This window comes from Meles meles, chromosome 6 (genome assembly GCF_922984935.1).
Source record: "Meles meles chromosome 6, mMelMel3.1 paternal haplotype, whole genome shotgun sequence".
In the NCBI taxonomy this organism is placed as follows: Eukaryota; Metazoa; Chordata; class Mammalia; order Carnivora; family Mustelidae; genus Meles; species Meles meles.
In genome coordinates this window covers 124,020,004-124,046,545 of record NC_060071.1, presented here as the reverse complement: position 1 = coordinate 124,046,545, position 26,542 = coordinate 124,020,004, and the positions used below count along the sequence as shown (strand labels likewise).

Sequence of the window (26,542 nt, the reverse complement as noted above, 5' to 3'; positions counted from 1 at the left end):
ATATATTATGTCTGAATTCAAATTTGTAATCATGACTTGCTCCTCCACGCCCTTTATCTTCCCTTCTCCCTGAAGTCACTAGTGAAGTCAAGTCAAGCAAATATTTTACAGTTACATAGCATTATAAACCATGAACACTCTATAAAAGGTAATTATATTACTTATTATTGCCTTCAACGCCTCCTCTTCTTCTCTATTCTATTTACTAAACATTCAACAACTTCACCTAGAGAATAGCTCTCATGTCTAGCCTCCTCTTCTCTGTTTCCACTACCAGTTCAGGATCTATTTATAATGTCCCATTAGTTGTACAGAGTTCCCATTTTGAATCATTTAAATGAGGAGGCTCTAAAATGCCTAGGAATAAGCTCAACCAAATAGGTGACGGACTCTGAAAACTATAAAACACTGATGAGAGAAACTGAAGATGACACAAACAAGTGGAAAGACATTCCATATTCATGGAAAGTATTAATATTGTTAAAATGTCCATGCTACCCAAAGCAATCCAGAGATTCAATGCAATTCCTACCAAATACCAACAGCACTTTCCACAAAACTAGAATAATACTAAAATTTGTATGGAAACACAGAAGACCCCAAGTAGCCAAAGCAATCTTGAGAAAGAAAAACAGTCAAGATGGCGGAGAAGTAGCAGGCTGAGACTACATCAGGTAGCAGGAGATCAGCTCGATAGCTTATCTAAACATTGCAAACACCTACAAATCCAACAGGAGATCGAAGAGAAGAAGAACAGCAATTCTAGAAACAAAATCAACCACTTTCTGAAAGGTAGGACTGGCGGAGAAGTGAATCTAAAACGACGGGAAGATAGACCGCGGGGGGAGGGGCCGGCTCCCGGCAAGTGGCGGAGCAACGGAGCACAAAATCAGGACTTTTAAAAGTCTGTTCCACTGAGGGACATTGCTCCAGAGGCTAAACCGGGGTGAAGCCCACGCGGGGTCAGCGAGGCCCCAGGTCCCGCAGGGTCACAGAAGGATCGGGGGTGTCGGAGTATCGCAGAGCTCGCAGGTATTAGAACAGAGAAAGAAAAACAAACCTAGAGGTATCACAATTACAGATTTCAAGCTATATTATAAAGACACAGTAATCAAAACAATAGGGTACTGGCACAAAAACAGACACCTAGATCAATGGGACAGGATAAAGAACCCAGAAATAAACCTATGTTTATATAGTCTATTAATCTATAACAAAGGAGGCAAGAATATACAATGGAGGAAAAGACAATTTTTCAATCAATGATGCTGGGGAAACGAGCCAGTTACATGTAAAAGAACTGGACCAATATTCAACCAATACTTTGCCATGAACCATAGCAACATTTTTCGAGGTATGTCTCCTAAGGCAAGGGAAACAAAAGCAAAAACAAACTTTGGGACTACACCAAAATAAAAGGCTTTTGCACAGCAAAGGAACCATCTACAAAATAAAAGGCAAATTACTGAATGGGAGAAGGCATCTGCAAATGATATATCTGACAAGGGGTTAATATCTAAAATATATAAGGAGTTTATACAACTCAATACCAAAAATAAAAACAAAACACAAAAAATCAATCCAATTAAAAAACAGAGGCCCTGAATAAACATTTTTCCAAACACGACATACAGATGGCCAATAGACACATAAAAAAATGTCCAACATCACTAATCAGTAGGTAAATACAAATCAAAACCCCAGTAAGACATCACCTTACACCTGTTAGAATGGCTCAAGTGAAAAAGACAAGAAATAATAAATGTTGGTGAGGATATGAAAAAAAGGAATCCTTGGATACTGTTGATAGAAATGTAAAATGAGTACAGGCACTCGGGGAGAGAGTATGGAGGGTCCTCAAAGAACTAAAAATAGAAATACCATACAATCCAACAATTCCACTATTGCATATTTAATGTCCTGTAAAAATGAATAGAATAATTCAAAAAGATATATGAACCCCTATATTTACTGCAGCATTGTTTACAATAGCCAAGATATGGAAGCAACCTGTGTCCAGTGATAGACAACTGGATAAGGAACAAACACACACAACTATTACATGGCCATTAAAAATGATGAGATCTCACCATTTGTGACAGCACAGACGGATCTAGAGGGTATTACACTAAGTGAAATAAGTCAGACTAAGAAAGAAAAGTACCATATGATTTCACTCATGTGTGGAATATTTAAAAAAAATGATTCAACGAACAAAAAGAAGAATCAGACCTATAAATAAGAGAACAAATTGATGGTTGCCAGAGAGGAGGTGTAGGGATGGGCAAAATAGGTGAAGGGTAATGGGAGATACAGGTTTCCAGTTATGGAATAAGTGACAGTAACAAAAGACATAAGGAATATAGCAAATGATATTGTAATAGTATTGTATGGGGACAGATGGTAACTATACTTGTAGTGAGCAGAGCATAGTGTATAAACTTGCCAAATCACTATGTTTCATACCTGAAACTAAAGTAACTTTGTGTGCCAACTACACTCGAATTAAAAAAAAAAAAAAGTGGAGACTTTTTTCCTAAAATCTTTTGTTTAATTAAACAAAAAATCCACCTCATTTGGTTTACTTTTTATCTCAGGTAACCATTAATGAAATGTTTAATATCCTGAACACTGAATCTAAATCAATCATGCTATCAATTCCCCCTTCCAAATTTTTTTTAAAAGATTTTTTATTTATTTATTTGACAGAGATCACAAGTAGGGAGAGAGGCAGGCAGAGAGAGAGAGAGGAGGAAGCAGGCTCCCTGCCAAGCAGAGAGCCCGATGCGGGGCTCGATCCCAGGACCCTGGGATCATGACCTGAGCGAAAGGCAGAGGCTTTAACACACTGAGCCACCCAGGCACCCCCCCTTCCAAATTTTAAGTTAATATTCAATTTGTAAAAACTAAAGCAGAAAATGACACAAAATGAGTTTGCCGTGGTAAAAAGAATCCAATGTGTGATTAAGTGTATAAAATTAAGTGATAAAAGCATATTTGCATTTTCACAAGGATTTCCAGGTTACACAACTATTAAAGTGAATGAAGTGCTCAATCTTGAATACGCAATATAAAAGAAGTGAATACATTCATATGTGACATGAAGTAGTATATAGAAGCAAATAACCATGACTGGTGACATAAAAATTATATGGACTTATAAGAATATATAAAGAACTCTTTAAATTATTATAGAAAGTTTGGTTTCAAAACTTTTTTATACATTTTAATGTCTATAAGTAATATAATTTGATTTATAATATTTAACATTTAAAAATGCTTCTCCTAGGGCCTATTTATTTATTTAGAGGGAGAAAACCTCAAGTAGGCTCCACACACATTCTGACGTGAGACTTGATCTCATTACCCTGAGATCATGACCTGAGCTAAAATCAAGGGTTGGTCTCTTAACCAACTGAGCCACCCAGGCGCCCCTCCTTAGGGCCTTTTTAAAGAATGATAGCAGCCTTGGCTTTTCTCTAGGTCAGTTTTGGTGAACTTCATTCAGTGTTATTGTCTGACAGCTTTAACTGTAACCCAAACAATAAACAGGTAATTTTTATCCATGCAAACCTGTATTAACAGTATATTTTAATTTTCTAAAGATAACTTCTATAATATTATAAGTTGAACAAATAAAGTTTTGGTAAAGCAATTACTTATGTAGCAGAAATCCAATAATTAAGATGTTATTCATTTCAGTGATACTGATTTCAATGGAGAAAAACATGGAAAACTGTGAAGAGAGGTAAAGAACACCAAGTAACACAGCTCATTAATGGTAAAATGAAAGATGATAAAAACATAAAATTTAGTCTCATAAAAGTATAACAAAGAGAGAGAATTACCTGGAACCTCTTTTTAGCAGCAGATAAAAAAGGGAAAAGATTACAACACAGATTTGAATTTAAAACACTAGTAAAATACTTCTGTAATAAAATATTTTTACAAGTTTAATGCAGGTAAAACATACTGCATATATTAAGGGCTGTTGTTTTTATTTATTACTGCACAGAAGGCTAAAGTTACTCCATTAATGGCAAGCAAATCAAAAGAAGGTGAAAAAAGAAAAATGAATTGAACATGTTCTAGTTGTAAACTTTAAATCTTACCGTTCTTATTTTTCTACAGTGCACTCTGAATTTCAAACAAAATACTGAAGCTTATCTTTGTTTTTGTTTTTTTTTTTAAGATTTTATTTATTTATTTGTTTGACAGAGAGATCACAAGCAGGTAGAGAGGCAGGCAGAGAGAGAGGGGAAGTAGGCTCCCCGCTGAGCAGAGAGCCTGAGGCAGGGCTCGATCCCAGGACCCTGGGACCATGACCTGAGCCGAAGGCAGAGACTTAACCCACTGAGCCACCCAGGTGCCCTGCTTATCTTTGTTCTTAAGAGAGGGAGTGAAATGGTAAAAACTTAAAAAGTTGGTCCTACTGGAGATGCTATTAAGGAAACTGTCTAAGGAGTGGAAGCAACCCCTTCTCTGACCCAAGAGGGTTTCTCAGCCAGTCAGTCCAACCTACCAGGCAAAGTGAGTCACTCAAGATCATGCCAGCTTTGGGATTTTGCTAGTAAAGAAGGTAACTTAAAAGAATCCCTTTAAAAATATAATGAACAAAAGAGTATTGGAAGAGATCACAAATGTCATTTTGACCACCCTCTCCTGAAACCAGGAGCTGTCTTTTTTTTTTTTTTTTTTTTTTTAAGATTTTATTTATTTGACAGACAGCAAGAGAGGGAACACAAGCAGGGGAGTGGGAGAAGGAGAAGCAGGCTTCTGGCTGAGCAGGGAGCCCGATGTGGGGCTCAGTCCCAGGACCCTGGGATCATGACCTAAGCCGAAGGCAGACACTTAAGGGCTGAGCCATCCAGGCGCCCCAGGAGTTGTCTTTACACTTCTAGAAACATCCCTTTGTAGCACTGATAACACATGATAATCTAAACTCTCATGAAAACTGCTTATGAAAGGGAAGTGAATTTGCACAACATGGATGGAATTAGAGTGTATTATGCTGAGGGTAATAAGTTAATCAGAGAAAGATAATTATCATATGATCTCCCTGATATGAAGAATTTGAGAGGCAAAGTGGGGAGTTTGGGGGGTAGGGAAAGAAAAATGAGACAAGATGGAATCAGGAAGGGAGACAAACTGTAAGAGACTCTTAATCTCACAAAACAAACTGAGGGTTGCTGGGGGGAGAGGGGTATGGAGAGGGTGGTTGGGTTATGGACATTGGGGAGGGTATGTGATATGGCGAGTGCTGTGAAATGTGTAAGCCTGACAATTCACAGACCTGTACCCCGGGGCAAATAATACATTATATGTTAATAAAAATAATTTTAAAACAATAAGTAAAATAAATAAAAAATTTTTAAAAGGGAGGTCACTGCTCCATAAAAGTCACTCACACCCAAGACAACAATTATATCTCCACTTAGCTTTGTTTTCAAACAAGTAACTTCCACTATAAATTGTCAGTGTCCCTTTAAAATGCACAGAACAGTCCTGAATAAGCTAAAGTTACATAACACTCTAGTCAATCTCCTATCTTTGTATATATCACCCCGTTTAAAACAAATAATGAATTTCTGCTGTCCACCAAATAAATTAAGGAGTGCCTTCTATCTGAGTTTCTGTACAATCTGTTCTCATATCTAGTTTTTTCATCCTTATCTCCCAGCATTTACCTATTTGTATTTATTTTTACTTCTAAAACACTTTTTCCACACTGTCCTGTTTTAGAAACTGCCTGAGGACATGTTCATCTCACTAAACCTAGTTGTGAAAGTGTCCCACAGAGCCCTTTTATGCACATTTCATTTTATTACGCATACAAATATCATCATTGTTCTATGTTAATTTTTTAAATGAATGTATGAATATACATTAAATGAAGCTAACAGGCTTATAAACTGCATATTTTTTTTGCTGATAAATATGTGTGGCTAACTATTTTTGTAAACCTCTTAAACTTACAGAATAACTAAAACACTTTGGAGTTTGTTGTAAAACTAAATGATCATAATGAAAAACCTCAGGAGCAGCCACATACTACACATGTAAATGCAACTATTCTGGAGGACTTATTTCACTTTTTAATTTCTTCTTAATAAATATAGTTCTATGTTTTATAGGGGGGAAAATCAACACCTTAAAATACAATAAAGATTAAAACAGAAGAATAATGGAATAAAATATTTTATTTAATAAAACTTACCTTACTACCCCCTGCCTTTGAACAGAACAAGGGAAAAAAAGAAACACCGATGATGAATAATTGATGATTAAAATGCAGCAGTTAAGTACACAGAATAAAGGAAATAGCAACAGGATTCAAAGGAAATACCAAAATGCCTATTATGCTCAAAGGAAATACCAAAATGCCTATTATGCTCCACTGTTCTGAATATTTTTACTAAAAAATACTGGAAGTTTGATTGACAATTACTTGAAAGATATAAGATTTGCTACAAAAAGAAAAAGATAAAAGTATTATAGTCATTTAGGAAAAAGGCCCCATGAAAGTGTCAACGAAGTAGTTACCAATTTCATCCAAAACCTTTTAAGTGGCTGTCTGACAAATATTTGTTTCAACTGTTTATAAAATGTTGTTTCATATTTGACAGGAACATTTAATTTAAAATACAAAAACATTTATGTAGACTATAATATCTCCTTACAAATATACACAAAGTTGGTTAGAAGAAGTATCTTCATTTCTTTGATTCTCTCATTTTATGAAAATGAGGACTCCCAACTCTGAGTCATTTTGGACTCTGGCCTCAGCATTTTCTTTTCATTCATTCATTCATTCTTTTTTTTTTTTTTTTTTTTGCCTCAGCATTTTCAAAAGAATTCAGCAGAGTTGAAATTGTAAAATAAACTGAGAACTAATGCAAAAGAATTTCAAAATAATTTGGAAAATCTTAGTGTAAAAAAATGCAAGCTAACAGCAAAGATTATGAGAGCATCAAGCATTTTTCATGAGCAGAAAAATACTTCCATCTGTCAGAATTTGGGTCACTTCGTTAATAAAGGAGGAATTTTAAGTGTTTTACCATAAATGACAGCTTATAGATTAAAATTTGGTCACATTTTCTGATATACCTAATTTATCTGATATTTTTCTTAAAAAATAAATAAATGAAAAAGATTTACAGGAATGTCTAGAGTTTCTTCCTCCCTATAGCACAGTTTCACTTTTCATTACCTGTGAAATATAAGTAATTTTAAGCACTATACTATGCTCATTAGGAACATCCATATTTGCAAACTTATAGATATGTATTTCTCTGAGTAATATATAGATATTGTTCACTACTTTACGGATATTTAATTTCAGAAAACGTTTCAGTTTATTTTCTTCAGGTGACACTGTATTTCATTTGCAGCGAGGGGTGGAAAGACTTACTACCTAACTTCTTTATATATATTTTATTTTATAAAATACTCCATAAGTTAGTGATTGTAAGGCTCACTAACCTCTAAGGAAACAGAGGCTTAAAGACAACACATAGTTTTTCAAGGTGACACAAGAGCAAAATGAGAAAAATTTGTATTTTAACCCATTTGTCTGACTCTAAAAACCATGTCTTTTGCACTGTAAGATACTGCCCCCTCACCAGATCACGTCAACCTTGAATCTTGATATTTAGATTATGGTATGCTCAACTTTCTTAAAACATCTAATTTACTTTATGGGTTTTTTAAATATTTATTTTTAAAAAGATTTTATTTATTTGTCAGAGAAAAAGCTCACAAGCAGGGGGCGTGGCAGGCAGAGGGAGAGGGAAAAGCAGGCTCCCGGCTGAGTAAGGAGTCTGATGCGGGTCTCCATCCCAGGCCTCTAGGATCATGACCTGAGCTGAATGCAGACGCTTAATTAACTGAGCCACCAAGGTGTCCCAAAACACATCTCTAATTTAATACTCTCTTAATAGTGATGAGAAAATGAGTATTTACCCTCTACCCCCCCATCCATAAAGGTGACGTCAATGCTATAACTTGGGTACTCATCAGCAAGTGGGCACCTAGAAGAGAAGCTGTGGAGACATTATGACTCAACACTCCCCCTAAAACTCTCATGGGAACATGTGTGGCTAGTCTGTTCAGAGACCCTCTAGATTCCCCTTTTCCACCAGGAACCTGCACCTCATCCAATTTCATCCTTCCTCCTGAATGGTAAGCCTATAGTGCAAACTCCAACCACTCTGCCAGTGCTTTCTTGTACTGTCGTCTCTATCTAGCTGAGCCCCACGCGTCATTCACTCAAATTTTCCACAAATTTTATTCAATGTGAGTAAATTCCCATTCATTTTTAACTTTTCCCTCAAATATTCTTACCAACTTACCATAACAAAGTTCTCCTCAGCACATCTTTAGACAGAAGAGGTCACTGCTGTTCCCAGCTTTCACTCCTTCTTGGCTCCTCACTGCAGTTTCTGGATAATTTTTCCTTTATCATTTCTTAAAAACTCTATGCTTCAGAAGTCCATGTCATTCATTCACTGATTCATACACCTCTTTACTGTCTTCCATACTCCCAAATGATTTTAAAAGCATCCCGCGATGTTCACAATTCCTCTCTTCAGCTGTCATCTAACTCAGAGGCTTTATTAAAAAGTTCTCTCTCCTTATAAAATTGTTGTGGGCATAGCTTTTATTACTGATGTGCTGCTTTTAGACAAAGACCAGTAATTCCCATTCTCTAATGGGAAGCTATACTTCAAAATCTTTATTTTTTTTTTTTTAAAGATTTTATTTGACAGCATGAGAGAGCACAAGCAGGGCTGGCAGTAGAGGGAGAAGGAGAAGCAGGTTCCCCGTGGAGCAAGAACCCAATGCAGGCCTTGATCCTAGGACCTTGGGGCCATGATCTGAGCTGAAGGCAGATGTTTCACCATCTGAGCCACCCAGGCACTCCTGGAAAAATTTGTAAATAATGATTTTCTATCCTTGATTAAAGGCACATGGATAAAAATGCCTTTCAAAATTCAATCCTATCTCTGCTCAGGTGCTTCCTAACACATACTCGGTATTGGATTCAAATTTTATTATTTCCTACAACCCTCCATATTTATTTATAAAAGTTAGCAAATAATATTCCTTTAACCATAGACACTTTGTATATTCTTTAAACTACTTGCAAGAGACAGTGTCATCCCCAAGAAGTATTTAAGGACAAACATTTTCCAAGAGGCGCTGGGAGTTGGAAAATCCAAAAGTACCACTGCTACTTAGTTTTTACAAAAATTCATTCAGTTAAACAATAAACTGAATTCTAATGCCGATACATTTTTCTTCATCTAGTTTTAAATTTGATTGTTACCTCTCATCAACTGAGGGTTCTTTTTGCTGTAAATGAGGCTTGACTCCAAACATTGGGCGAATATTTGTTGATAAGGCTCTAATGGTGTAACTGACTTCATTCTCCCTTGTAACGTCACTGTCATAGCCTGCCATCAAAACATAAGAATTATTCTCTAAGTTACAACTGAGGAGTTCTATTATGATCCTATAAATTGGATACAAGGATGCTCAACAATATAAAATAAGTTAATAGTATCATAGCCAAATTATGAAATAATATAACAGCCAATAAAAAGATATAGAATGTTTATATGTAACAATGTTCTCAAAATATTGCTAAGATAACAGCCTATAAAATACAAATTCAATATATCATTTTTGTTTAAAAATATTATGTATATAAATGCACATATCCCTATGGAAATACCTCAATATGTTAATAGAAGTTACCTCTGAGTGGTCAAATTATGGGTGCTATGTTTATTTTTATTGCAAAATGTATTTTTCTATAATGAGCTGGCATTATTTACATATTAGGAAAAGACAAAAATCATTTTAAAATATGAAGTTCAATACCATAAAAAATTTTTTTAAAGATTTTATTTATTTGAGAGAGACAGAGCAAGCACGAGTCGGGGAGGAGGGGCAGAGGGGAGAAGCAGACTCCTGCTGAGCAAGGAGCTCGAGGTCCTGGGATCATGCCCCAAGCTGAAGGCAGACACTTAACTAGCTGAGCTCCCCAGGTGCCCCACCATAAAACTTATTTTAACAGTACTTAAAGTAGGATTATCATACATTTGTAGATGAAGAATATTTAAGTCATCAATATATGCCAGTCTGTTATTTTTGAGGCATAAAACCAAGTCTGGTGTTAAGCAGACCACAAAGACTAAAACCACAATTATTCAAACATTACTATTACTTGTTTAAGTGCTGTAGTTCAAATCAGTTGTGCTAAATTATTTGTAATTTTATTAAAATATTTTAAAATGACATACCCCCATCTTCTTCCGAATCTGTATCAGATTCTTCACTATCACAAGGCCTTTTTTCTTGATAGCCCTCCATTTCATTTGTCCAAACCATTAAAGACATATCTGCACCTCCTAAGGTGACCAACATGCTATCATCATAGGTCCAGCGAACATTTGTGACATGTGTACTATGGGCCACATACCTCTTAAATTTTCCATACTTTCCCTAAAGATGAAAATAAAATTCAGAGTCTTTGAGAAATGTTACTACTTGAAAATGGTCCTATCTTAAGGCATCTATACCATCTAGAAAGCTGGAAGTAAAGTTTCTGAATAAATGCTGTATAGGAACATATTCTTATCAACTAAGGTTCTGTCACTTAAGTTCATCTAAAACAGGGCTGTGTGGAGTATTTCCTCAGGTGCCTGGGTTCTCTATGAGAATTTTTAAACGTGTGTTTTCATTTCAATGGTGATCTAAAAATACAAAAATGAGCAGCTACTTAAGAAATCATTATATGATTTCAGTGCCCCATTTCAAATTTATGTTTATGTTCATTCCAGGTTATAATATACAGTTGACCCTTGAACAATACGGGTTTGAACTACACAGGTCCACTTATATGCAGATATTTTTTGATAAACACAGTTTAGCACTGTAAATGCATTTTCTCTTCCATATTTTAAAAATAATAATATTTTTGCAATAACATTTTATTTTCTCTAGCTTATATTTTAAGAATACAGTATATAATACATGCAACATACAAAATATGTGTTGACTGTTATTAGTAAGGTTTCCAGTCAACACTAGATTATCAATAAAGTTTGGTGAGTTAACTTTGCTGGGGTCAGTATCCCTAACCCCCACATTGTTCAAGGGTCAACTGTATATCTGAATCAGCGAAAATAATGAAAAAATAATGCATGAGGACCTGATATATGAATTTTAGTTTCGTGCTAAATGAAAGCCTAATGTTTCCCAGTACCTTGAACAGAGGAAAGCACTAAGAGAATTCAATCATCACACAGTACATCACAGCATGGGCACATAGCACCCTAAAGAGTCTGTGCAGTCGAGTTTTAGCAAAATAACATCATTCATTACACTGAGTCAATGCTATTTTAATTTTATAGGTATTGTATTTATAGTATTTTGGATCTAATGGTTGAAACATTTTAAAATTTAAGGCATAAATATAAAGAGTTTGTGTTTACTGTTAATGGTATGTATTTAATCAAAAGAATACCAAAATTATTTAAGTTAATATTAGGGATAAAAGAAATGTTTCTTCTAAAAGGGATATTTATATTACTCAATACTGAGAAACACTGTACAATACAACTTAAGGCATGGAATCATAAATTATAAGACTACTTCTAAATAAAAGTTAGAAATATGTCAAAAATAGTATACATAATGCTAAACTCTTCATATTACATATGTAATATTCATATTACAACAATGAAATACTATGAAAGGGCATTACCTTAACCATTTTTATAATTATGATCATTAGGGGGTTAAAGAAAAACACATACTTTAGCAGGATATCTAAATAACTTCACAAATCCCAAATCATCCCCAGTAGCTAGGACCATTTTGTCACTGGTGAGGCAAGAGGCAGTTATGTCTGTGACTTCTCCAATTACTGGCCAAATTCCCTCACAGCATAAACCGAGCACACTTGTCCATGATGCCCAACAAATTTTTTCTACCTAAAAAGAAAAAAAAGGGCTGTAAGTTTGCAATATCTAAGCCTTAAAAACTGACAACAAAAATCTGAATTTTTTTTTAAATTCTATTTATTTGACAGTGGTCACAGGTAGGCAGAGAGGCAGGCAGAGACAGAAAGGGGGGGAAGCAGGCTCCCCACTGAGTAGAGAGCCTGATGCCGGGCTCGATCCCAGGACCCCAGGATCATGACCTGAACCGAAGGAAGAGGCTTAACCCACTGAGCCACCCAGGTGCCCGAAAAACCTGAATATGTCACAAGTAAAATTATAAAAAGTAACAAGTAAAATTTAAAAAAGTAAAATGTCACAAGTAAAATTTTAAAAAAAAATTTAAGATTTTATTTGACAGAAAGAGATCACAAGTAGAGAGGCAGGCAGAGAGAGAAAGGGGGAAGCAGGCTCCCCGCTGAGCAGAGAGCCCGATGTGGCTCGATCCCAGAACTCTGGGATCATGACCTGAGCTGAAGACAGAGACTCTAACCCACTGAGCCACCCAGGCATCCCTAAAATTAAAATTTTAGTAGAAACAGTTGAACTATTAGTTGCCTTCATTTTGTAGCTTCCCAAATCTGCTAATTCCCATAGAAAAAATTTAATATAACATTAGTCAAGAAGTACTTTTTTGTTTGTTGTTTTAAGATTTATTTATTTATTTATTTTTTAAGATTTTATTTATTTATTTGACAGAGAGAGAGATCACAAGTAGGCAGAGAGGCAGGCAGAGAGGAGGAAGCAGGCTCCCTGCAGAGCAGAGAGCCCGATGTGGGGCTCGATCCCAGGACCCTGAGATCATGACCTGAGCCGAAGGCAGCGGCTTAATCCACTGAGCCACCCAGGCGCCCCAAGATTTATTTATTTATTTGACAGACAGACCACAAGTAGGCAGAGAGGCAGGCAGAGAAAGAAGGGAGGAAGCAGGCTCCCTGCTGAGCAGAGAGCCCGATGTGGGGCTCGATCTCAAGACCCTGGGATCATGACCTGAGCTGAAGGCAGATGCTCAACCCACTGAGCCACCCAGGCACCCTCAAGAAGTACTTCTTATGTGTTCTAGATGCTGAACATTCAGTGATAATAAATAAGACAATTTCTGCTCTTAGAATAACCAATAAATCTGTACTTCATGTGAAAATTTCTAATATTTTAGAGGCTTGTTTTCCAATTAATCATTACTGGATATTAAGAACTTTTACATATATATATATATATTTTAAAGATTTTTATCTATTTGACAGAGATAACAATAAGGCAGAGAGAGGAGGGGAAGCAGGCTCCCTGCTGAGCAGAGAGCCCCATGTTGGGCTTGATCCCAGAACCCTGCGATCATGACCTGAGCAGAAAGCAGAGGCTTAACCCACGGAGCCACCCAGGTGCTCCAGAACTTTTACTTATATTATCTTTACTTACTTTACTTACATTATTTCCTCATTAAGCTACTTTGATGTTAAATTTGTTTAGCCTCTCTTCCTTGGCCATGTCAAAAAATTTTGCTAATACTGTCAGTCACAATTTCTCTTCATTAAACAGGAATTTGCCAACAAGCATCCTAGACATATAGGTTCCAAAAGATTTGACAGACATGCAGCGTTTCCATCTAAAACAGCATGTCTTCTATTTGCCTCGCATCCTCTGAGGAAAGTGACTGGACTGGAGCAGAGCTAGACATAAAAGTTGATTTATTCCCACCCCTCCTTTTTTTTTTAGAGAGAGCATGTACATTTAAGTGCAAGTGAGGGCGGGGTGGGGGTGGTGAGTGAGGAGAGGAGAGAGAGACTCTCAAGCAGGCCCCACACTGGGCCTGGAACAGGGCTCCATCTTACCACTTTGACATCAGGACCCAGGCCAAAATCAAGAGTCAGATGCTTAACCAACTGAGCCACCCAGGTGCCCCTGTTTTATTCCTTTTCTTAATACAGCATCTTTTCCTTTACTCATCTAATAGTCTGGGCCAGTAAAATAAATTCACAGAAGGAACAACCATGATTTGGATAATGTGAGAACAGGTTTCATATGTAAATGATAGAAGGTGGGCATCAGTGTTCTAACCACTTAGTCATATCAACAACATTGCAAGCACTATTATCTTCCTACCTCCATACTGGGGATGGTTTGTTTTTTCCCTCTGGGAGCTTCAAAGAATAACTGTTCTTTAGCACCAGTGTTGACCTGTAAAAGCTTTCCTTAAAAAAAAAAAAAAATTAAAATACACACATATATAAAATATATCTATATAGTTAATGGAAAGTATAACTTTTTAAAATACTTTCATGGCTTATTATGACATTTAAATTGTTTTATAATCATAATTAAATTGTTTCATTAATGTAAAATTACAGAGTCAATCCCATTTAAAAGCATTCAGTGAACATTACATTAGTATTTTTTTACCACCTTTCTCTCATTAAGTTCTTTTTAAATTCCAGTGTAGATAACATAGTGTTACATTAACTTTAGGTGTGCAATACAGTGATTTGACAATTTTATATAATGCTCCTCATGTAAGTGCACTCTTCATCCCCTTTGCCTATTTCACCTGTCTTTCCATTGCCCCCCTTTTTAAAAGTTCTATTTATTCATTTTAAGTAATCTCCACACCCAATGTGGATCTCAACTCACAACACTGAGATTAAGAGTCACATGCTTTATCAACTGAGCCAACCAGGCAACCCAGTATTTTACTATTTTTGGTGTCATTGTAAATGGGATCATTTTCTTAATTTCTCTTTCTGCTGCCTCATTATTACAGAAATGCAATGGATTTCTGTATATTGATTTTGTATCCTATGACCTTACTGAATATGTTTATCAGTTCTAGTAGTTTTTGGTGGAGTCTTTAGGATTTTCCATATATCGTATCCAAGTCATCTGCCAAGAGTCAAGTTTTACTTCTTCCTTAGCAATTTGGATCACTTTTTTTCCTTTTTCTTCTGTCATTGCTGTGGCTAGGACTTCTAATACTATGTTTAATAAAAGTGGCAAAAGTGGATGTCCTTGTCTTGTTCTTGACCTTTCAGGGAAAGCTCCCAGTTTTTCACCATTAAATATGATCTTAGTTGGGGGTTTTCACATGTGGTCTTTTATTATGTTGAGGTGTGTTCCTTCTAAACTTACTCTGTTGAGGGTTTTCATCATGAATGGATATTGTACCTTATCAAATGCTTTTTCTCTATGTTTTGAAATGATCATAAGGGTTTTTTCTCTTGTTAATGTGACATACCATGTTGATTCACCTGCGAATAATAAACCCTGCTTGCATCCTAGGATAAATTCCACATGATTATGAGTGACTGTATTTATTGTTGGATTTGGTTTGCTAATATTTTGTTGAGGATTACTGCATCTCTGTTCATCAGATATTGGCCTGTATTTCTTTTTGTTGTGTCTTTATCTGGTTTTGGTATCAAGGTAATGCTGGCCTCACAGAGTGAATTTGGAAGCTTCCTTTCCTCTTCTATTTTTTGTAAAAGTTTAAGAACAGATATTAACTCTTAAGTGTTTGATAGAATTCACCTGTGAAGCTGTCTGGTCCTGGGCTTTTGTTTGTTGGAAGTTTTTGGACTTCTGATTCAGTATCACTGCTGTTAATCAAACTTTTTCTTCAAACTTTCTATTTCTTCTTGTTTCAGTTTTGATAAGTTATATGTTTTTAGGAATTTATCCATTTGTCCTAGGTTGTCATATTATTTTTCATACTATTCTCTTACAATCCTTTGTATTTCTATAGTGTCAGTTATTATTTCTCCTCTCCCCCCCCCCTTTTTTTTGGTGGATGAGGTTGCCTAGAGGTTTAGCAATTTTGATGATCTTTTCAAAGAACTAGCTCCTGGTTTCATTGACGTGGTCTATTGTTTCTTTAGTTTCTCTTTCATTTCTGCTCTAATCTTTATTCTATCCTTCCTTCTCCTGGATTTGGGTTTTGTTTGTTTTTTTTTTTTTTTTTTTTTTTTAATTTTTTTATTTATTTTTTCAGCGTAACAGTATTCATTCTTTTTGCACAACACCCAGTGCTCCATGCAAAACGTGCCCTCCCCATCACCCACCACCTGTTCCCCCAACCTCCCACCCCTGACCCTTCAAAACCCTCAGGTTGTTTTTCAGAGTCCATAGTCTCTTATGGTTCGCCTCCCCTCCCTGTTTGTTCTTTTTCTATCTTCTTTAGGTACAGAAGTTAGGATGTTTGAGATTTTTCTTGCTTCTTAAAGTAAGCCTGTTTTGCTAAACTTCTCTTTTAGAATTGCTTTTGCTGCATACCATAGATTTTGGATTATTGTGTTTTCATTTTCATTGTCTCCATGTATTTTTAAATTTCTTCTTTTATTTCTTGGTTGACCCAATCGTCGTTTAGTAGCATGTTATTTAGCCTCCGTATATTTGTGTTCTTTCCAGATTTTCTTTCTTGTCGTGATTCCTAGTTTCATGGCATTATGGTCAGAAAAGATGTATGGTATGATTTCAAACTTTTTGAATTGAGACTTGTTTTGTGTCCTAATGTTATCTATTCTGGAGAATGCTTGATATGCACTTGAAAAGAGTGTGTATTCTACTATTTTAGGATGTAATGATCTAAATATATCTGTTAAATTCGTCTGGTCCAGTGTCATTTGAAGCCACTCTTTCCTTGTTGATTTCTTTTGGATCTATCCATTGATGTCAGTAGGGTGTTAAAGTTTCTTACTATTACTGTATTACTAACAATTACCTCTTTTATGTTTGTTATTAACTGCTCTATGTACTTAGGTACTCCCATGTTGGGTACAGAAATATTTACAACTGTTATATCTTCTTGTTGAATTGTTCCCTTTATGAATATTACTGTCCTTCTTTGCTTCTTTTTACTGTTTTTTAATGTCTATTTTGTCCAATATAAGTATTGGCTACCCTTTTTTAATTTATTTTTTCAGCGTAACAGTATTCATTGTTTTTGCACAACACCCAGTGCTCCATGCAATACGTGCCCTCCCTATTACCCACCACCTGGTTCCCCCAACCTCCCACCCCCGCCCCTTCAGAACCCTCAGGTTGTTTTTCAGAGTCCATAGTCTCTTATGGTTCGCCTCCCCTTCCAATTTCCCTCAACTTCCTTCTCCTCTCCATCTCCCAATGTCCTCCATGTCATTTGTTATGCTCCACAAATAAGTGAAACCATATGATACTTGACTCTCTCTGCTTGACTTATTTCACTCAGCATAATCACTTCCAGTCCCGTCCATGTTGCTACAAAAGTTGGGTATTCATCCTTTTTCTTTTTTTTATAAACATATAATGTATTTTTATCCCCAGGGGTACAGGTCTGTGAATCACTAGGTTTACACACTTCACAGCACTCACCATAGAACATACCCTCCCCAATGTCCATAACCCCCAACCCCACCTCCCCCCAGCAACCCCCCATTTGTTTTGTGGGATTAAGAGTCATTTATGGTTTGTCTCCCTCCCAATCCCATCTTGGGATCCCATCTCATCTCATCTCATATCAGGGAGATCATATGATAGTTGTCTTTCTCTGATTGACTTATTTCACTAAGCATGATACCCTCTAGTTCCATCCACGTTGTTGCAAATGGCAAGATTTCATTTCTTTTGATGGCTGCATAGTATTCCATTGTGTATATATACCACATCTTCTTTATCCATTCATCTGTTGATGGACATCTAGGTTCTTTCCATAGTTTGGCTATTGTAGACATTGCTGCTATAAACATTCGGGTGCACGTGCCCCTTCGGATCACTATGTTTGTATCTTTAGGGTAAATACCCAGTAGTGCAATTGCTGGGTCATAAGGTAGTTCTATTTTCAACATTTTGAGGAATCTCCATGCTGTTTTCCAGAGTGGCTGACCTCAGCCACAGCAACATCTTCCTAGGAACATCGCCAAAGGCAAGGGAAGCAAGGGCAAAAATGAACTATTGGGATTTCATCAAGATCAAAACTTTTGCACAGCAAAGGAAACAGTTAACAAAACCAAAAGACAACTGACAGAATGGGAGAAGATATTTGCAACCGACATATCAGATAAAGGGCTAGTATCCAAAATCTATAAGGAACTTAGCAAACTCAACACCCAAAGAACAAACAATCCAATCAAGAAATGGGCAGAGGACATGAACAGACATTTCTGCAAAGAAGACATCCAGATGGCCAACAGACACATGAAAAAGTGCTCCACATCCCTCGGCATCAGGGAAATACAAATCAAAACCACAATGAGATATCACCTCACACCAGTAAGAACGGCTAAAATTAACAAGTCAGGAAATGACAGATGCTGGCAAGGATGCGGAGAAAGGGGAACCCTCCTACACTGTTGGTGGGAATGCAAGCTGGTGCACCTTGTTTTCTTTTCACTTCCATTTGCACAAGAAATGGTTTTCCAATCCTTCACTTTTTAATTTAAATTCAATTAGCCAACATATAATACATCATTAGTTCCAGGTGCAGTTTCAATAATTCATCAATTGCGTATAATACCCAGTGCTCATCACATCACCATTTCTTCTCAATCTGCATGTCTGAAATGAATCTGAAATGAAGTCTCTTTTAGGCAGGATACAGACAAGTCTTGCTTTTTCATCCATTCTGTCACCCTAGTCTTTTGATTGGAGTGTTTGTCCATTTACATTCAAAGTAATTATTGATAGGTAGGTACTTATTGCCATTTTGTTACTTGTTTATGGTGATTTTGTAGTTCTTCTCTGTTCCTTTCTTCCCTTGCTCTCTTCTCTCATGGTTTGCTGGCTTTAGTGATATACTTGGATTCCCCTCTATTTTTTGCATATCTCCTACTGGGTTTTGATTTGTTGTTACCATTAGGTTTTTATATAACATCTTATGCCTATATCCGTCTATTTTAAGTTGATGGCTGCCTTAAGTTTGAACCCATTCTTTACTCCTCCTCTTCCTCCCTATGTTAAGTTTATGGTGTCATACTTTCCCTTCCTTTTCTTTTATAAATCCCATGACGACTTTTACAGATACATTTTTACAGATACATTTAATTTTACTGATTTTGTGCTTTTCTTACTCTAATTTATGATTTATTATCTTTTTAATTATGATCTTTTCATTCCACTCAGAGTCCCTCTAATGAGTCATGTAGGGCTGGGTTAGTGGTCATGAATCCCTTTAACTTTTGTTTGTCTGGGAATCTCTCTCTCTATTCTGAATAATAGCTTGGTGGATAGAGTATTCTTGGCTGCAGGTTTTTTCTTTCAGCACTCTGAATATATTATGCCATTCCCTACTGGCCTAGAAAATGTCTGCTGAAAAATCAGCTGATAGCTTTATGGGGTTTCCTCTTGTATGTAACTGTCATCTTTTCTCTTGCTGCTCTTAAAATTTTCTCTTTATCACTCCTTTTTGCCATTTTAACTATTCTGTGTCTTGGTGTGAACTTCCTTGGGTTGGTTTGCTGGCGGTTTTCTTCACCTTCTGGATCTGGATTTCTGTTTCCTTTCCCAGATTTGGGAAATTTGCAGCTATTATTTCTTCAAATAAATTTTATGCCTCTCTTGCTCTTCTCCTACTGGGATCCCTGTAATGCAAAAGTTATTACTTTTTTTTAAGATTTTATTTATTTATTTGACACAGAGAGATCACAAGTAGCCAGAAGGGCAGGCAGAGAGAGAGGGGGAAGCAGAGAGCCTGATGCGGGTCTTGACCCCAGGACCCTGAGATCATAACCTAAGCCAAAGGCAGATGCTCAACCCACTGAGCCACCCAGGCACCCAAATGTTATTATTCTGATATCATTGAGTTCCCTAAGTCTGTTTTCATTGATTATTACTATTTTCTCTCTCTCCTGTTCAGCTTGTTTTCCATTATTATGTCCTCCAGGTCATAAATCCATACTTCTGCTTTCTCTAATATACTATTTATTCCATCTAGTGTATTTTAAATTTCATTTATTGAGTTCATCTCTGACTGGTTCTTTTTTATGTTTTCTATTTCTTTATTAAGGATAGTATTGAAGTTATCTACTCTTTGTTCAAATCCATTGTGTATGTTTATGACCATTACTTCAAATTCTCTATCAGGCATGTCATCATCTCCATTTTATTTAGCTCTCTCACTATGATTTTGTCCTCTTCTTTCAACTGGGACATTCTATGTGTTAGGAAGGGCAGCTATGTCTTCTGCTCTTGAAAATGGTGGCATTATGAAAAAGAGGTCCTTTGGTGCCCTGTAGCACCGTGTCCCCTGTTTACTGGAACCCAGCGCCTCAGAAGTGTCTCCTGTGTGTATTGTATGTGCCTTAATGTTGTTGCTGAGAAGCTTTTGCCTTTAGTGCAGACATCTGCAATGGCTCTCTTTGCCGACTGTGGGCAGGGTTTATCCCTGTGTTGTTAATGGGTGAGTCTCGGCCCACTGTGGGCTTGAGTTGGGTCAGACCAGGTTTTTGCCAGAGATGTAGTAGCACCAAACTGCAGGGCACTTTCTCTGTGTTGTCCCCTGAGAAGCTTTCATGGCTTGCAGTCAGATGAGATGTCTGCCCTGAGTCCACTGCTGGGGCTGCAGTTGGGACTAGTGTTCAACTACGGTTATGTTCTTCTCTCCCCAGAGCAGGGGTCACTTTGAAGTGGTGCTATTCCCTGTCAGGGCCACTTGCACTCTGCCAGAATTGTAACATTGATTTGGATGGGCTCCGGCCAAGAGTATACTGGAGGGGGCATGTCCCCCAAGAGCACACAGTGGCGGGGTGTGCAGTGTTAACAAGGTTTGTGCAGGTCTGCTGTGGGAGCCGACCTGAAACCCAGGTCTGGCTGGAGGGAATGTGTGTGTGGCATGTAGGGGCAGGGTGCACTGTTAAGCAAGTTAGATGGAGAGTGTTTCTGCTTCACTGGTTCTCGTAGGTATCCCTGTATCTAGGCTAGGGACAGGGGAGGGAAATGGCGCCTGCTGGCTCTTTTGTTCTTAAAGTTTCCCAACTCACATGTTCTGAGATTAGTAAACAAATCTCCTTTCCACATACCTCAGGTGGTTTCCCAACTGCTGCTTCCAGGGCCGATTGTTATACTGCATCTTTAAGGGCAGATACTCAGTTTCCTTTCACCCTCCTGGTTCTTCCAGAATCAAACCGACTGATTTTTTAAGTTCTAGGTGTTAAGCCTAGAACTAACTGTAAGAACTTGTGGAATTTGACCCCTCTGGTTTTCAAAGCCAAATGTTTTATCTTTTCCCTGTGGGCTCCCCACTGTGACTGTCTATTTCTTTCCCCTCTCCATGCCTGCAGTGTCCCTCCTCCCTCCAGCATACAGTCCACTGAATCCATTTAGCTCCCAACTGCATCTCTGTCCTTCCTACCCTCTTCATGTGGCCTCTTCTCTACATTTAGCTGTGGAGAATCTGTTCTGCCCATCTTCAGGTCATTTTCTGGGTTATATACACTGATGTGGTTATATTAGTTTTATCTGAGACAAGGTGAGTCTAGCACCCTCCTACTGTACATCTTCCCCAGAAGTAGAATGTTTAACTTTCATGGGAAAAATTAAGCTTAAACACAAAAACATTTATCCTCAGAGTCAACCACATAATTAATTCATAAATGGTTTAACTTTAGTATATGTATATACATAGAAACTATTTCTTTTGTTATGGATATAAAAAACCCTAGAAATAAATTTGATGATTTTTTAAAAAGCATTTTGCCTAATTATGTTTGGAAAAACTTTTAACAATACTAGGTTTATGTAAAGAATATGTGAAACAAAAATCCTTAAAAATAGAGGATTTAATATATTTAGCATTTATCCAAATTATTAAACACTGCCATGTGCAATGCATTCTACTGAAAAAACAAAGACACTCATTAAATTCTGTATGTTATACAACTGTGATTATTTTTAAGAAATGTGTTTTACTGAATGATGGGGAAAGGACATTAAAATCCTCATTAATATATCTAATCTCCAAATTCTCAATTATTATTTAGACTAAGCTTATCTGACAAAAGCCAGAAAAAAATGACAAAAAACCTTTTTTACATAACATTTACTTTACAAATCAAAGAATTTGTCAGTTACTGTACTATCACTTGAATTATACTGGAAATATTAAAAAAATCTAAACTCACAGCATTCCCCTTCAGACGTGAAACGAAGGAGTGGAAAGTAATTTTGAGAATGTTTCTCACAATGATTCTGAACTCATTTGTTGAATCACTGTTTCACTAGTTTGGCTCTAAAATAGCCAAACTAAATCAAATGGAACTTTTACCAAATAGGTTATTTAAATTCTTACCTCTAATATCCCAGTCAACATGGGTTATGTAACTGGTAGCGCCTTTGCATATTCCTACTCGTTTACTACTCATCACATTGTATATATCTATAAAACTGTCATGGGATGCTACTGCGAGATATTTCCCAGAACCTGTAACAGAAAAATATTTGCTTGAGATTTTCTATATTTAAAAATATTTTTTACATTGTACAACTGAGTTAATTTTCTTTCTTTTTTTTTAAGATTTTTATTTATTTTTTTGACAGAGAGAGACACAGTGAGACAGGGAACAGAATCAGGGGGAGTGGGAGAATCAGGCTTCCCACTGAACAGGAAGCCTGATGCAGGGCTTGATCCCAGGACCCTGGGATCATGACCTGAGCTGAAGGCAGACACTTAACGACTAAGCCACCCAGGCGCCCCTTCTTTTTTTTTTTTTTTAAAGATTTTATTTATTTGAAGGGGAAGAGAGCAAGAGAGGGAACACAAGCAAGAGGAGTAGGAGAGGGAGAAGCAGGCTTCCTGCTGAGTAGCTGAGCACCCAGGCACCCCTAGAGTTAATTTTCTTAACATTTTTTTGGATAAACTCTTAGGTGTTTTGTGAATTATAGCAAAACATGTATCAAGTGATAATCTGTAACTATATTTTTTCAAGTATATTATGATTAAAAAAATGTTTTCTTTAGTGTAGTGAGACAGTTCGACAGAAAGCAAAGGCCAAAAATTATATACCATATAATTAAATACAGTTTGTGTTATCTAAAGACAAATTTTCAATAAGCCCTCTAAATTCAGAAAAAGTAGAAGTAAACTAACGTGAGTAAATTTTGCCTTAACATTAGTACTTCCCACATTACAGTGGGTTTTGTCAGAGTTAATGAATACACAGAAATTAATAAGCAAAATTAGTGCAACATTTTGAAAGTATTAAGAATAAAATGAAGAGAGTCACCCAATCCTTCTATCTTAGAAATGAGGAAACTGAAACTCAGAACAGTTCCTTGGCTTAAGCCTTTTTATTTAGTGACAGAATTGTTAAAGTTGGATATTTTGCCAGTGATCTAATACAGGAATTTTACCTTTTACCACACTCTTTTCTAGTCAAAAAAATTGAAATTCTAAGATAAAATAATGTCTAATAAAAATTACATATTGATATATTTGCTCATTGCCACCCCAAGTTGATAATCAAATATGATTTCAATGATACCTTACCTGGTGAAAATCGAATATCTGAAATAATATCTTTTCTGTGGTGAAAAGACACAAGATCCTCTAGAGTATCTGCATTTGCCATTAAGAAACTTCCATCATTCAGACCTACAGCCAAAGCTTTACCATCAGGAGAAAAACAGCAACATCTTCCACCTAAAAAGAGATAGAAAGCATATATCAGGAGATTTTCTATTTAAAAAAATTATGTGCTTAAGGAATCTTTAATTTCAAAGAGAATTCCTGAATTCAGTATGGCTTCAAATCAATATTCAAAAGCAGTCAAGGGATAAAGACAACAAAGTTTTCTACTGAAATCAGTGGTATGAAATTCTAAGCAATAATAAATACAGACCATATCCCTCTTTTGAATGTAACAAAAGTACTAATGTTTACCTTAAAAAATTAATGAAAAGGAATGAGAGATTTTAATAACATAAAAAGCCAAAGACATGTGGAAATGTTTAGTGGGAGGTTGCTACCTCTGTAGTTTCGATCCAACAAATCAAAAATGTAAGAAATAAGTCCATCTTTATAAAAATGCTTTCAAATTTGAAAAAATGACAATATTTTAAAAATTTATTTTGTTGGGAAATAAGAGTGGGTTTGTCCTGACAGCAAGGGATATGGCAGATATATTCAAAAGCTCTAAGACTTTTGGTGTCTTCCATAAAATTTAGGAAGGGATGGGGTATAGCTGTCACAGAATGAAAAGTTACAGAATGAACGGAGAACTAGTCATTTATTTATCTTTTAATTATCAAGAACATAATGATGAAATCTAGGATTATTTCTGATATTTAAGAGATGATGGCAACTTGGAGCAGGGTAGCTGGAATGGAGGTGATGAGAAAGGTTAGGATTTGGATATTTTGAAGACTGAGTTGGCAGGACTCTGACTAACTGGGAAGAGCATAGGAGAAAAAGATAAAATCAAGGAGTCTTTTTTCAAACAACGATGTCAGTTACTGAGATGGAAAAAACTAGAGGAGGAACAAGTGTTTGGTTTTGAACCCATAAAGTTAAGGATACCTATGAGAAATTCAAGTGAAGACATCAAGAAGGCAGTTTGGTATAATTACACTTCTCTGGAGCTTAAGGAAGAAGACCAGACTAGAGATATAAATATGGGAGACAGGAGCATACAGATAGTAGTCACAATCATGAGCTGGATAAGAGCTTGTTATTAATTTATCGCCTCTCAGCTCCAAATTCACCCTTTTCTTTCCTGCTATGTGATACTAGAGCTAGGCCCTGTAGACATTTTTCCTTTTCCAGCTAATTTGATTTTGGCCAATAGAGGGTACTGGAAGGTCCTTGCAAGGCCAAAGAAGAAGGAAGGGATTGTTCTTTCTTCTGGTGTGCTGGAACTAGATCAGATTAATGATGGGGCAAGGGTAGGTATGAGGGATGGGGCTGGGATTGGAAAATTTTTTCTGCCACCACAGCAAAAGATTTCCTAGACCAGGCCTCTGGCAAGTTTCTTTTCTACTGACATCCACATCCTCTCCAAAGAGATTTGAATCTCAGCCTGGGAAAACAAAGGAAGGGTTCCTTCCTTAATCACCACCCACTAACCCTACAGGTGGCAGCTGCTTTCTGCAGTTGTTACTTCTATACTCCTTAGAATCAATCCTTCTTATCCCTTTTAGTAGTTAATCACCTTTTATTAGTTCAAAACACTTATTCAATATTAAACTTTCCCTATTCCACTTACTAAGGTGATTTCTGTTTCTTGATTGGTATAGAATTGGTACTGAAGTAGTCACAGGAGACAGATCATTAAAGGCAGGATCTTTAGAACTGGTTTAGTCATACCTTTGGGTTAAAGCACAGTGCTGAACCCTTGTCAATGGGAAATGGCGTGTTAGTAATCCAGGGTATGCATGGGCCTAACAATCAAGTTATCTCCTACAGTTAACTGTATAGTGTCTACTGAAGTAAAATGCCCTGGGAGTTCAAGTTCTGCTACCTTTGACCATTACAAAAATAGTGATAACTGCAAAGACAACGCTATGCAAAAGATTCCACTGAGTGCCTAGGACATTTAACAGAAAGAAGTAACAAGCTTAGATCCTTAAATTCTCAGGAGGAGTCATGGTCAGACTAGAGACCATGGGCTGATGTTGCTACAAAATTAAACACAAAATTTAATTGTGTATGTTGCAAACTTACAATGTCAGTTGAGTTCTGTTTCACCAAGTTTCTTACGTGATGGGGCACTGACTGGAAAGGAAAGAACACTGAACTGTGGAATGGGAGTGTCTGGTTAGATTCTGACAAAACTGAAAGCCTTGAACTTCTGTGTTTATTCTGAGTCTCACAGCCAGTGCCAAGTTTGCTCTCCTGTGTCTGGGTAGACTAACCTTCTGGGGTAGATGCCTTATAGGGAATGTTTAACCTTCTGAAGAACTATCACAATCACTTCTCTGCGGTCACTAGACCCCTAACTTGGATCAAATCTCAGCATGCTCTAGGGCAGAGGTCGGCAACAAACTTCTTAAAGGACCAGAGAGTAAATATTTTCAGCGTTGCAGATCATATGGTCTTTGTCACTACTACTCAACTCTGCTACTGTAGTACAAAAGCAAAATCTAGACAATACATAAATGAGTGGACATGGTTGTGTTCCAATAAAATATTATTTACATAATTAGGAAGTGGGCTGGATTTGCTGTCCTCTGCTATAGAGAAAGGAATCCAAAAGTTTAGGGAGTAAGAATGTTGAAGTAGATTTTTCATATGGAACCTGTATACTTGTCCACCAACTACATTGCCCCTCAAAGCTAAACAGTCCCTTTACAAAAGCATTAAGGAATTCATTAATTAAGGGCAACATCTACATCTTTGAAAAGCCTCTGTGATGTCCTCCTATGTAGATCAGGAAGGGAGATGTTTCTATGAATATGGGATCCCAGATTCAAAAGGGATCATCTAGGAAAAGCAGAAGCCAAGTAGCAGTACTTAAAAGAGCAGACTCTTTTACCAAAAAAGGGCAGCAGCAATGTCTTAATAATTAGAATGCTTTAGCCTGTGGAGCTTTCTGTTGGTGACTAATCAATCATGGTATCTGTAGAAAATAGATAGGATGAGA

At 36.7% G+C, this 26,542-nt stretch overlaps 1 protein-coding gene across 5 annotated transcripts in view; it reads right to left on the bottom strand.

Moving 5' to 3' along the window:
* EML5 (EMAP like 5) overlaps window positions 1-26,542 on the bottom strand; it is a 183,202-nt gene that overhangs the window by 30,316 nt on the left and 126,344 nt on the right. For 2 of the 5 annotated variants that reach the window (XM_046007940.1, XM_046007942.1), the window contains exons 22-29: window positions 23,452-23,604; window positions 22,255-22,386; window positions 14,109-14,197; window positions 11,826-12,002; window positions 10,308-10,509; window positions 9,329-9,455; window positions 6,218-6,232; window positions 3,849-3,857 (exon numbers count right to left, since the gene is read on the bottom strand). In XM_046007940.1, the coding sequence (XP_045863896.1) occupies window positions 3,849-3,857; window positions 6,218-6,232; window positions 9,329-9,455; window positions 10,308-10,509; window positions 11,826-12,002; window positions 14,109-14,197; window positions 22,255-22,386; window positions 23,452-23,604 (904 nt within the window). Of the gene's footprint in view, window positions 1-3,848; window positions 3,858-6,217; window positions 6,233-9,328; window positions 9,456-10,307; window positions 10,510-11,825; window positions 12,003-14,108; window positions 14,198-19,428; window positions 19,550-22,254; window positions 22,387-23,451; window positions 23,605-26,542 lie in introns of those variants that run through there. The other 3 variants (XM_046007941.1, XR_006818654.1, XM_046007944.1) reach the window with 3 other exon arrangements.